The sequence below is a fragment of the Podarcis filfolensis genome, assembly GCF_964270895.1.
Source record: "Podarcis filfolensis genome assembly, chromosome: 2".
Taxonomy (NCBI): Eukaryota; Metazoa; Chordata; class Lepidosauria; order Squamata; family Lacertidae; genus Podarcis; species Podarcis filfolensis.
In genome coordinates, this window is record NC_139605.1 from 95,562,444 (window position 1) to 95,576,688 (window position 14,245).

The 14,245-nt window shown below is 40.0% G+C and overlaps 1 protein-coding gene across 2 annotated transcripts in view; it reads left to right on the plus strand.

Annotated features, from left to right (window-relative positions):
• RPTOR (regulatory associated protein of MTOR complex 1) overlaps positions 1-14,245 on the plus strand; it is a 304,516-nt gene that overhangs the window by 235,083 nt on the left and 55,188 nt on the right. For both annotated transcript variants that reach the window (XM_083598574.1, XM_083598575.1), the window contains exons 21-22: positions 7,110-7,228; positions 13,862-13,965. In XM_083598574.1, coding sequence (XP_083454700.1) covers positions 7,110-7,228; positions 13,862-13,965 — 223 coding nt within the window. The remainder of the gene's footprint in view (positions 1-7,109; positions 7,229-13,861; positions 13,966-14,245) is intronic.

The window sequence follows — 14,245 nt, forward strand, 5'->3', positions numbered from 1 at the left end:
GTTTTCCATGTCTGTTTTCTTATAAGAGTAGCATGGCAGGATTACAGTGCTTTGGTTCCTGTAGGATTGTTTGTTTGTTGTAGCTAAATTACTCAGGCTTGCTATGTTAATCATCCCAGTCCCAAGACTAAAGTAATGTAGATTTTTAAGGAAGAGTGAATTGGTCAGATATTAAACTCACACAGACCGTTCCAGAGCATAAAGCACAATATTGCTCCTAGACTATGATTCTAACTAATCATCGATCACATTGAGATGATGACAAATGGTCACACAGCCATTGAAATTTGGCTACATGATAACATTGCAAAGCCAAGTAAGCGAGGACAGGAAATAATTCCATTGCCTTTGTGCTTATTTGGAGCCCTGCCCGCTGATAAGGCATAGTTTTTGAAGGGGGATAAGAGTTTCTCTTAAAAGTGGGGGCCCCCCACTTTAGCTCAGCCCCATAAAATGGCCCACTGTTTCAGTTCCTGTGGGTATTTCTCCATAGTCTTCTGCTAATGTAAAGAGGTGCATATTTTGTTATTTACATGTGTCTTAAAAGAGTTTTAGAGCACAGCTGAAAAACATAGCCTAGGAATGAGATGAGTGAGAGCATCTTGAAGCACAAAAGCAGCTCTCTAGTGCCTTCCTCATTCATATTCAGACAGGAACAGCTCATATCCAGCTGTAAACGACATAGCTTATGGAAGTGTTTAAAATTCATAACTTACACGGAATCCCATTACTTTCAGCACTTACCTCTTTAAGGCCGGGGTTTTTCTTCTTCCTCCATGATTTCTTTTTTTCTCCTCCTTCCTTTTTCAAATGCATCTTCCAGCCTTGCCTCTGCTGCATCCTAAAGGAAATGGTAAAAAAAAAAGGAAACCTGAACTCGGTCCATAGGTTTGCGCTTGAGTTGACCTGAATGGCAGATTATGTAAACTTTCGGAATCTTGTCAACTCCAACCCATTCTCTCCTGTTTAAATTTCTTCTCAATTACACTGGGCAGGAGGGGGATAACTTGTTCAGGACCAAAGGCCACAATAAGAATTTCATGAGCTAGATGGACTCAGACCATTTACACATAATTGACACTAACATTGTAAGATTATTATGGATTTCTAGGCAATGAAAAGTTGCACTTTCTGTGTGACACCATTTGTGCAGTTGGCAGTGTACTGTTCAGGGTAGACTATGAGCTCATTCTGGGTGCTGAACAAGGTCTAGAGGAGACTGGCTTGGGATATGAGGCAGTATTGAGAAGCAAAAAGCAAGCATAGACTCCTGGGTATGTGTGGCTGGATCAGGTTGTTCACAGTACCCAATAGCTCCCTAGGCAAACTCCCAGGGAAGAGGGATGTTGTCTAACAAGAGTCTTAGCCCATCCAAATAGGCCCAAGCTCCAACCTCTTAACGGAGGGCAAGTAACTTGGAGCATGGCACTCCATTGTTGTCAAGTGGGCTTCCAGGTGTGTTATCTCTGTTAAGAGCCTTAATGGAAGTGAAAGTTATGGGTGGCTGGTGCGGTGATGGAGTTTTGGATCCTTTCTTGAGATGGGCCAGTGTTTGACTCTGTATAGGGCACCTTCATGGATGCAGTTAGCTTTTTTAGCTCATGGCAAGTAGCTGACTAGCCTAGACTAATTCTCAGGTCAGCCATAGAGTCTCTTCAGTATATGGAGAGTGGGGAAAGGCAATATTGAACAAGTAGTAATTTATGCATAGAGAGGGGCAGGTTGGAGATAAAAGCATGTGAGGAATGGCTCCATAGCTCCATGGTAAAGCACATGGTTTGCATGCATCTGTTCTCAGGTTTCTTTCCTGGCATCTCTGGTTCAAAGGATCTCAGGCAACAAGACTACGAAAGCCCTCTACCTGAGACCTCAGTGAACCACTGACATGCAAAGTAGACAATACTGGGTTAGACAGAGCAATAGTCTTCTGACTCCATATAAGGCTGTTTCATATGTTCAAAGCCTTTTGATGCTTTCGTGCATGGGGCCTTTTCTCTCAGTTGCAATCTGTTTATTATCATTTCTTAATATGCACCTTTTGTTATGCTGCTAAATGTGAAATTTATTGTTATTTCATAGCAGTTGGTGGGGTGGGGTGAATCCAACCCTCCTGACCCTGACATCACAGCTGAATGCTGCAACGAATTAGAATTTTGCAACAGTCTGCTGTAAAATAAATATCCTTAGAATTATATAATTCTGAGCCCAGGAACTTATTTAGAGCTCCAGAACTGAACTGAGCTCACAATAAATCTACACCAAAATCAATTTTGGTTACACCCACACCCACCCACACAGACACACACCCCTTTCCAGCTTTCTTCATTCTTTCAACATAGTTTAAGGGCAAGGAGTCAATTTGTTGTCATCTTTGTAAAACAGCTGGGGGTCAGAAATCTGTGTTGATCTACTTCAAATCACACAGTGATCTACCATTAGATCCTGATCTGTCTTCTGCTCACCCTGTTCTAGCACAATAGGCATAAATTCGCTTCTCCTCTGCAAATGCATGCATTTTAACAATCCTCTCCCCCACCCCACTTCCGGTCTATGTGAGGCCATAGCACTCCCATAAGTGGGTCAGGCTGAGGCATTTTGCTTCTCTAGAACACTGCAACTCCACCAAATTTTGTGCTTAGGTCTACCTTTTGCTACATATCCAAATGATATCTGAATCCCATTTTTAGCCCTTTCTCATCTTGAACATACTGTATTTGTGCTTTTATGCTAATGCAATTATCCAAGCAAAATGTGGTTTGCCTTGGAAATGAGTTTTCTGAAACCTCCAGGATCCATCAAGCCTGGGGTTTGCCTGATTTGATGGGGAAACGGGAGTTATAAGCAGTGTACTTAGGAATCCACCTATACATAATGCTATTTACAGAATAATGTAACTGTTCAGAGAGTGAAGTTATGGTCTTTGTAGGGCTAGGATAAGAAAAGGTAAAACATGAGATGCAAAGGAGAGGAAAGATAACATTTATTACATTTTATTATTATTACATTTATATCTTGCTGTTCTTCCAACGAGCTCAAGTCAGTATCCACTGTCCAGTTTCCTCCTTCTGCTATTTAACCTCACACAACATTCCATTAAAGCTTTATAACACTAAGAGAGAGTGACTGGCCCAGGGAGCTTTATGGCTGTGCAGAGATTTTAATTCTGGTCTCCCTGGTCCTAGCGTGGCACTTTAGCAACTACAGCACACTGGTTAGGCTTAAGAAAAAGTGGGGAACTTTTCAAAAATGATGTGTGTTGCCACAAGCATGCATATTTAGATTGCTTTTCTCATATGCAGATTTAACAAGTCATTTGTGCTCTCATTTTAAAGCAGATGAAATGTCGGGTGTATCACCCAATTAAACAAATCTTAGTAAATTAATTGTATACACTTTAGGTGGCATAAATGGGAGTACCTCATTGAAGATGGCACTTGCTATCAGCAGGTTTTACATTTGCACTTAAAAATAAAATAAGTTAAATAAATAAATGTGCTGGTTGATTGGTCAGGACACCATTTTCATAAATAATAAAAAATTGGTTAATCATTTAATTCACTAAATGTTGCAATCCTACTTTAATTGCCTGCCATGTTGGCAAAATATGCATGATATAAAAGAGCAATTTAGTTAACACAACAAAATAGTAAAAGAAATAATAGCTGGTAGATTTTTATAAAATTTATTTTACATATGTCATATGGCTATTCACTCTCACTGAATCCCATGCACCATAACTATCAATAAGCTCTGGTTTTTATCTTTGCCAGCTTCCCACCATCTCTAGTTTTCCCTGTGGCCTTTCCCAGTTTTACCAGGGGTATGTGTAGAGGAGGTAAACTGGCATCTGAAAAGGTTCTCACTTTGTTCCTGATGACACAGTTGTGTTGCCAGGAATGCTGGGATCTGTAGCTCTTAATTCCTCCCTGCTCAAACCATCAAGACAAGAAATTAAACTTGATTTAATCTCCACTGGGTTGCAGGGTCACAGTAATAACTTAAAGGTGGGTTCTTCAGGGTCCCTAGCTTTCTTTAGCTCTAGTTTACCTACCCTTTCTCTCCCCTCTCCCCAGCTCAGTAAATTTGGGGTGGTAGGAAAGCAGGAGGGGATATGAAGATGACTGACACTTAGGCATGCTAATTATGGGCCAGGACAAACTTGGGTTAGTTTGTAATTAGAATGGAGGAAATTCTGAATTTTGGCCCCATCCATTGTTGTGCAACTAGGGACTGCAGTGTTGGATTCCTCCAGCTTCTGATCTCTGACTAAGCCAGGCACTGGTGGGAAATTAAATGACAGCGCAGCTATCTCAACTTTTGTGTGCCATGCCCTTTTCAGTACTTAGCGTGGTGAGGCAGAAAGATGTAAACCATTTGTACTGCCCTAATCATGGCTGTTAAATTGAATGAAGAGCCATGCATATCTGAATAAAAACCAAAAACTATCAATGAAGAAGGCAATTTACTTCCCATGTTCATTGCTAAAAGGAATCATTTTGCAACTCTGTACTGCAAGGTCCATTTAACCAGTGTTGAATTGGCCCAGCTAATTACAGAGCTGTCATTTTAGATGAACTTGCAGCGTATAACACTCCTTCCTCACGCTTTGTTTCTGCATCCCTTTTTTTATTTATTATTGTACTCCATTATGCAGAAGTAGAAAAGCTTCCCCACCCCCCCTGCTGCTAGTATTTCCTTTCATCAGCACACTGACTCAGTTGGTTCAAGCTTGACACGAAGCAATTTTGGATGCGTCATTCATGTGAATCAGTGCTATGAGCAATCCTTTCACTAAAGGGGGGGGAATAAAATAATGTATAGGGAGGTAGGGGGTACACTTTCTAATGAGTCAAAAAATTCTTCATAGAAATTCCCTCTGTTCTCCTCAGTGAGTGAGTGAATGAGGAATTGCAGTGGTGAATTCCATTTTTTTAAAAAGATCAGATATATTAAAACCAAGTCTTTTGTGTGAGCTCTTTCTTTCTTCTTCTGTCATAAGAGAGTGCTGGTGTGTGTTAGTACAGAGTGCTGGAATACTGAAACACAGATTCCTTCTCCACCTCACCCCTGGTCTTTCATGAACTTTAAAAGGAATCTCAAACAGTTGAGATTTCCCAGAAGTCCTTATGTAACTTTCTGCACAGAACTAAGAGCACAGGAGGCAGAATGCTGATCAGGGAGAAGAGGGCTGTAGAGAGCTCTCCTGGTGGTACAAGCTGCCTGATGCATTGACAGCTGGCATCTTCTTGACTTTCATCATTTTTTCCTGTGCCTTCCAGAACACACGTGCCAAAAGTCAGGTTTGTTCTATGATCTCAAAGTCTGGCACAACAAAAGATACAAATTGTGTGCAGAAAGTTCTAGACTAAGTAGGGTGAGAAGATACTAGCCAAAGCTGAGCTTTGTCATGACCCTGGGGTCAGACTCCCCTTATTCAGCTGGATGAGGCTGGGGATTAAAGATGGGAGAGTGAATTGCTCTCAGGACCAACCCCAGATTACATACTAAGAAGCATTTGTGCAAGAGAAGCCCATTGCACCAGTACCTCTACAGCCCAAGAAGATCATGTTGTCCTCCTCTGATTCAGCTCAGTGGAACCTCTGTCTCCCACACTCAGTCAGAGTCCATGACTGCTAAAGCAAGCTGGGCACCTTTAAACAAAAAGTCTCTTCACACAGTTGGTGGAGCAAGTACTAAGCAAGTGAGCAAGTTTTAAACAGGGGAATGTAAAGATTTTGGTACCACATTGCAAAGGAAAAGTTAGGCTAGGGTAACCATCCCCTCCCAGATAATATAGACTACAACTCCCATCATCCCTGTATATTGACCATGCTACCTGGGACAGATAGGAGTTGCAGTCCAAAACATCTGGAGGACACCACATTCATTAATCCTGGCTGTATCCAGGTGGACTAGGAAGCATGGGAAGAGATGCTTAGATGCTTCTGTGCATGGTTGCAGCAATGGCCAGGCTGTAGTTTGTTACATTTTGATGATTATCTGTATTATTCAGAGCAGACCCATTGAAACAAATGGATAATTTCAGTGGATCTTATCTGATTATGACTTAGTTTAGATATCGCTCTTTGTACATTTATTTGTAACCTACCTACAATCTGAAGTAATTGAAGTGGCTTCCTCCCCAACATCTCACACATCTCACCTGGGTAAATACAGAAAAGGAATGGGACCATGAAGTTTGAAAAGGGTTGCCTTTGCGACATGGTGAAGAGGAGCTAATATTAAGTTTTGCTAGAACATGTACTGCTAAATCCATTGTGTGTCAGGCAATCAAACAATCATTTGATCTGCATGAGCAAGTGAAAAGTCAAGAAGTTAGGCTGAAAGCTTTTTTTCCTGTCAAAAAGGAAACTGACCCATTTAACCAAGGCAGAGACATAAATGAGGGTGTAGTCCATACACATCTGACTAAGTCATTGGGCAAAAGTTCACAACTAAACTATCAGAAGTCATTCTTTTGCCCCAAACGTTGTGTAAAAATTATGTTAGGTGCAATCACAATACTGATGAGAGGGATTTTCTTTCCAATGTGTATTGTTTTTCATATTCTCCTGGGGAAATAACAGTACCATTTCATTAGCAATTAGTTATGACTGTTGGTGTGTGGTTTTTTTTAAAAAAATCATTGTCATCATATTACAGCATCTATCTTAAATGAATAAGAGAGCTCAGCTTTCAAAGATCCTGTCACAGTTATGAAATACAGTCTAAATCTGGGTTGTAGATTATTTGAGACTGCTAATGTGCTCATATTCAAGTAAAATAACATGTCCAGGAATCATTACCAGTCATACAACTAGACTCTATTAGCATTTATAATTTGACCTCTGAGTCTCTATGTCTAGTAGTAAATTGAAAGCATACTCATTAATTAAAGAGATTGTAATCTCCTTCTGGCAGGGATTTATCTTTTGCCTGTGAATATATGCAAACCAGCATATATCCTGATGCTGTTATATAAATAATAACCGTAAATAATAAAATGAGTCTGGGACATTGTCACAGTTATAAGATCAGTATATAATATGATAAATTGGCCATAGGATTTAATTCAGAAATACATTCCTTTTTTTCCCTTTTGCTTCTAGGAGTTTCTTTCAACAGTGTTTACACACAGATTTGGAGAGTCCTCTTACACTTGGCTGCTGACCCATACCCAGATGTTTCGGACTTGGCTATGAAAGTGCTCAACAGCATTGCTTACAAGGTAAACTATTGAGTTCTCAAGATTTCGCAAACTATAAATAAGTGGCTCTTGCACTTCTCCTTTTGGAAGGCTTTCTGTAATAATGTTACCAGTCAGTGAGAGCTTGTAGAATAGATTCTCACATAAATTTGCTTATTTTGGTTGTTACTTTTTATTTATAGTCTACTTTAATCAAAGAGCTATAGCCTGAGGAATAGCACTTAAAATGAAAAGAAATAGTTAATTCTCCATACCCTGCAAACAAAACAACAACAACAAAAACTTGCAATTTAAATCAGGTACAGGTCATACAGGGGGAAAGGGGAAATTTTTAAATTATGCATTATGTTATTAGACTGAATGTCTTAATCCCATTAATAAACTTGTTCTGATTTCCTGTAGCAGTCCCCTTCCCAAAAACACAATATACAGCTATTCATCCTAGTTCAGCTCTGCTTTTGTGGAGGGGTTGAAACTTAACTCTTAACATTGCCCTTCTTCGCCTTCTGCAACTCTGCCCTCTGAGGGGAGAAAGAAAAAGGAGAGTAGATGCTCAAACAGCTCCAGAAGAGCATAATAGGCAATTGCTAGCAGGAAGGTAGCAGTTATTAGAAGGAACTGAATTATGTAACATGAATAACCCTGTAGATAGGGCTTTCCTTTAATGTCTAGCTAGTAAATTTGACTTGCGGTTTTGGTTATTTTCTTTGCAAACTCATTTAGATTATGCAAGTGAGAGTAAGACTGGATTGCAGATTGAAGCCACAACTGCTGCCCAGTGCAGGTGATCTAGTACATGTGAGTCAGCATGCAGACACCCCATCCCACTCCTCACTTCTCCTGTATGGATTGAAAGCACCACCATTATTGCTATTCTTCATTTTGCAAGGATGATGTGTGTTTCACTCCAGAGGCTGCCATCACTGCTGTTTTTGGAATTATTAGCTCAAATAGTGTTGATAAGTGGGCTGTTTTGGAAATCACTTGTGATAACAAATCTTCTACCACAAACAAAGCACTACCTAAACATTTAGATAATATTTGCTCTTGAAAATACTACCCCCATCACTCTCTAGATTGCAGCTAGGGGCTATTTGCATATTGTCTTTGTTATGTTCTTGGCTCAAGCCCTTCTGGTTGCTCCAACAAACAAACAAGCATGAACCAGTCCAACATGAGGTGAGATCTCTTGCTGATTATTCATTCCAACAATGTAGCTCAAGAACTTGAGGCTAAATGTGCTATGAGAGATGTCACTATTTTAGTGTGCTGAGAGGTGTCATGTTTAAACCTGTTGTTCTCCTTGCAGTGCTCTTTTTTCTTTTAAAATGTTTCTTTACTGGCACCCATGACCCACTGATTAATCTCAGCTGATTGGCTAAATCTCTTTGGGTAGTTTTACGACACTGTACCAGATGAATTTAAGCATAAGGAATGAAAAATCTCGTACCTGATACCGAAAATGAATGAAGGGGGAGATTTATATTTTAAATCTCTGTTCTTGCTCGTATCATTGCTTTATCTTATGAATGTAAGTGTAACAACCAACAATATGGATCAACAGTATGGATGCACATATACAATGCACTTACCTGTAAACCAGGTTTCTGCTACTTAGATACAATAGAGTATGAGTATGACAGTTCTGGGTAATCCTTTCTTGCAACAGGGTGATTTAGCAAGCATGGCCTGCAGACTGAGTCATCACCATATTAAGGTGGTGAATTTTTCCTGTGGTGATTTTTCTACAGCTCTTCCTTTCAACCAGTGTAATAATAGGATTATTCAATGATGCCTCTGGCTATTTGCACATATTGGAATTAAAGCTGATGTACTTTCATGTGTGGCATAACAGAATTGTAAGGTGGACAGGATCTATCATGGACCCATGCCATTCCCGACCTCCAGGAAATATATAGAGATGATATATAACAGGAAGCACTACTCAGCCATATGATTCGCTTTTCCCATTGTTCACTTTGGTTATACAGTTGCTGCTGCCAAATCAGTTAATGGGTTTAGTATGATAATACTTTAAATCATTGTTGAACTAGTGGCATTGGCATGGCTGAGAAGCAAGGTCTTCCAATAAGTGGCTATATATGCTCATTCAAAGGGAGCTCAGACAGCAAACAGTGAATAGTGGTATTATCTACCGTCTCTGTCAAAGTTGCCTTTTCTCTCCATCTTGAAAGTCCCAAACTTGATATGATAGAAGCTGAGGTGTCCAGGCAGTACCACATTTTATATGGTTGGTAGGCACACATGTGCTATATGTTTCTGAAGGCGGAGGAGGAGGAAGAGGAGTCATATTGTGACTTCTTCATCATAATTATGGATGGCATCACCAGGTAAATAAAAATTTCATTATATTTCTGGACACCACAACCTGCATTTCTGTTTATATTTTATACAATATACATCACCATATTTTGGAGGGAACCATTTCCTTAGCTTGCAAATAAATTACACACACACACACACAACCCAAATGCTTTGTGGTTATATCGCTAAGGAAAACCCATGGCAATTGTGCAGGTGCTCAGACTTGGGAGGGGAGAGGCCATGTCCCACCACAATCAAAGAAGCTTGGGATAGCTCAAGTCCAGATGGCCTTAGAATTTGCAAATATGATAAGGTTAATATGTGTGACTGCAGAAACCAGGGATTGGGAAATAGTAAAGGGAGCAGAAAATGTTCTTTGTGGCCAAGGATTTTAGCTGTTGCCAATTATTCACCTGCCATTCATCCTTTGTGTCTCCTACTCTTTGAGCTTTTACAACATCATGTAGAATAAATAAATTGTGGCATTTCACATTTGGCGTACTTGTTCAGATAGTCTTTTAACCTGGTGGTAATAGATGTTTTCTGCTCACACAAGAATTTCTGGATCACATCCCAGAATGTACTATGCATTTTCTTGGCTCCATAAAGAAGACAACGGAAAATGGCTACGCTTTTTGGCAGGGTGTTGTTGAGCATTCTTTGGTGGAATGGGAAATGCAGTGGAAACCTAAGTGTTTGATACATAACTGACAGTTATCATATAGTAAAAGGAACTGTTGCAGTGACCTCTTGCGTGTCCCATTAAACAGTGCTGACATAACACTGAGCACTGATTGTGTTTACCTCGTGATGATTACTGGTACTGCTGAGCAGACAGGATATCTGCACTTGTGATAGGTCAGCAAAGGTTCATTATAAAGTGTCGATTCATATGTTTATCATAAGTAAACTTCATAAACAGTTGCAGCTTGTGCTTGAATCTAGCCTTTTGAAGTCATGATAGAACTCATGCATCTGAGCATGAATGAAAACCAGCCGTTTCCGCTTTAAATTTTATGTTCAAAGTTGAATGTCTGCCACTTCCCCATTTTTGTTGAATGTGTGAACTAGCTCCAGGTTTTTCAGTTGAATCCTCAGGAGTTACTAAAAATTTTTATCTGAACTGCCATTGTTATGTGCCTAGGTGAACTTTGCATAGTGGTCTTCCTCATCTCCTTTCAAAGCTTCCAAAGCACCTGTTTCTAAGTGACTGAACTTAAAAGGGTCATGTTTAAACCCTTGAAGATGAAAAATTTCAGACCATTACATCATTGCCTAGGTTCTAGTTTTATGGCATTTCATTATAGTGACTGCCCATACAACCTTTATCTCTCATCTCTGCTTTTTAAAATTTAGGATGATTTGACATCTCAGCATAGGTTGAATTGTGCTTTTGCTGTTGAGCAAATTTCATTCATCACAGAGGGCTTCCAGTGGGACAACCATTTTGATGTGGTTGTAAAAATATTATGTTATATTTTAGCACCTGGAATGATGGTATGAATACCCAGAGCGTTTCTAACAGAGATTCCTACTTGCTATGTTCCTGAAAAGATGTGAAGTATGATACACTTGATCTTGAAGCATCAGATCAGCTTTATTTATACAGCCATTGGTCCATTATAAAATTCAACTGGCATAGCAGACCCCAAACAACATAGAATGCTGCCCATCACATGAAGTATGATATACACTAAACACCCATCAATCCAAAACTCACTCCTAAATCATGTGAACTCTTATCTTGAAGCATTGCAAGGCCAATTACCATGGTAAAAATGGAAACTTTTCATCAACACATCAAACTGTTCATTTAAGTTTGCCCTGCCTGTCTTTTTTTAGAAGCTAATAAAATGTGGACTTGCATTGAAAGTTAGGATTAGCTGCATGACTCTACACATGCACCAAAACAGTAAGGTTTGGCTCTGTTCAATGAATTAACTTTCATTCTGGGTAGAATTGAAATATACACGATGCCAGTGTACATGTTGGCACACTAAAGAGTTTGTGTTCCTTGGCCCTGTCTACCCAGGCTGTCAACCTTCCTTATTTTAAGTTTCTAAATTTAGCTGTAAGGGGCTACCTACGAACTACTATAATCATATATGCAATCATACATTTGTTTCGCCTTCTTTCCTATGAATAACTCCAAACCAGCATGTCAAAAGATTTTCCCTCCAGATTAGCAAGATTGTAAACCTTTGACATCAAAATATATAACAAGAGTGTTAACAAGGCCTTGAGCTTTTTCAAGGGATGTATTGCTTCAGAAGCTGCTGTACATCTTGGCTGTGGTGTTAGGTCAAACAGTTTAGGGGCCTGTTAGGTCAAACAGTTTAGGGGCCTGAACATCTTCTCTTCTTTCAGAGCACTGTATTGTGTACCACCAAACACAGACAAATACTGTTGTTGAGTCATAACAATATTGTTATTAATGCTAAATATTTCAGTTCCGATCCAAAGTTCCTGCTGCAGAAAGCTGTCCTCTGAAAAGCCTCCCTAAAAAGTCTCCTAGTTTCCTGAAGTCAGTTTTATTTGCAGACAAGGAAGGAAAGCTGTTTTCTCCTATGTTAACATAAGTGCCTTCCATATTGCAAGCTAACCTGTGGCCCTCCAGGTGTTGCTAGACTACAGCTTTATAGCTTCAACCACCCCTGACCTTTGATCATGGAGTCCAACAATATATGGATGTATCCTAAAAGCCTTTGAGGATTTCTTTGGAATTTTGGGAAACATAAAGTATGTTTTTGCTCAGATGGAGAAGAATCTTTTGTCCGGTCCTAGAAGACCATATAAAGGTTCTGGGTTTTAATAACTGCATGTCCTCAACAGAAGAGAATCAGCAGGGGAATAAGCGTTAGACAATAAGGGTTTCAAAAATATAATTTACTGCTACACAAATTCCATAGCCATCTAAGACATGATGGAGAGCCAATTTGATCCCAAGATGTAACCTGTCACGCTGGCTGTTCCAGCAGCAGCTTCTCACTCTTATAGATGTGGCTGTTATTACATCAACTGCAATTTCCCCGATCAAGGGTATAGTGCTAGTGATGGCCTTGAACCTTTTCCTAATGAGCTGGGGAGGAGAGAAGAAAACTGCCTCAAAAGGCCAGCTCAACAAGGGGAAATCTGAAGGAGAGAGGCAATATGTGCCCTCAAGCACGGCTGCTGCAATCATCCAGTTTGCACCCAGCAATTTTGGGTGTAAAGTGCAAATGCAGGTACAATTGGAAAATGGCCTGCTGTTCATGCTATTTATTTCCCCGAGTTCCCAAATGCCTTGTCAGTGGCTCTTTACACCTTTTCTGTAAACTGCAGAGATATTAATGGTCATAGTTTCAGTCTCTTTTGGATTTGACACACCCCTATAAGTGAAGTATCTGCTGAATAAGAAGCCTGGTTTTTCACACTTCTTTGCCTGTTGTTCCCATCTCTCCCTTATCTAAGATTTCTAAAGGCAGTGAAAGAAGCTTATCTGAATACCTTTTGAGAATTGCAAGAGCTGCTGCACATATTTTCCTGCTTCTTTGTTGTTATGGTTGTTGTTGGTTTTAAAGTTATTGCTGCTGTTGTTTCTGAAGTTATTGCCTCAGCATCTATTACCTCACGCCAGCCCAGTATCTCAAGTGAATTTGGGGGGAAGTGCCTCCAGTTATGAGGTCAGAAAGTAGTTTTTCTTCCCTGAACGCAGAGGGAATTTTATTCCATCTATGGTTTCAGGTGGGTTAAGCTACTTTTATAAAGCACCATTTGTCCATTTGTTTGCAGATTTGAATGTTCTAGTTTCTGGTAATCTGTCGCCACAGTATATTGGAAGGGACTTTTGCTGAGGCATCAAGTTCAAGTTGGGCATTTTGGTCAGATTGGTCATTTTAATGAGTTTTTTATTTTATAAAGGTAACCTCATTTGCCTGTTTTCCATTGCCAAATCCTGCCCCCAAAGTACCAATGCAAATGTTAACATATTATATCTTGCATATGAATTAGGAACCTTTTATTAATAAGCATCAGATGAACCCTTATGTCAGGCCCTCTAGCTGTTTTGGGACTACAGTTCCCATCATCCCTGACCACTGGTCCTGTTAGTTAGGGATGTTGGGAGTTGTAGTCCCAAAACAACTGGGGAGCCAAGTTTGGCCATGCCTGCCTTATGTCGTAAGTGCATATATCTAAGTTGTATAGCAATACTATAGCAATGCTGAAGACTGCTTCCACTTCCCACCATTGATATTGAGCTTCAGTAAGGTTATTCCTGGTGGTAAAAATAATTTTATTCCTATGATTGGCATTTGTTCTTTCTCAGTTTTTCCATTCTTTCTTTCCTAGGCGACGGTAAATGCCCGCCCCCAGCGCATCCTTGATACTTCTTCCCTCACACAGTCTGCCCCAGCCAGTCCTACCAACAAGGGCATGCACATACACCAAGTGGGGTAAGTACTACATCTTAAATCCCTTGTTATTCATAGCTGATTTTGTGCTTAAGGAGCAGTGTGTATCTGTGTGCCATGCAGACATTCAGCTGTCTGGAGAGGTAAGCTATGGTATATTTCACATAAGGGGATAATTTAGGACAAATTTCTCTCTCTGTAAAACTGATCTGACAATCCTTGCAATGATGGCTGCAACACTGCGAAAGTATCCCTCTAAACTGACCCTGACTCATCCCACATTAGAGATGCTTTCAAATCCCTTTGCCAAAAGTTAGTCAGA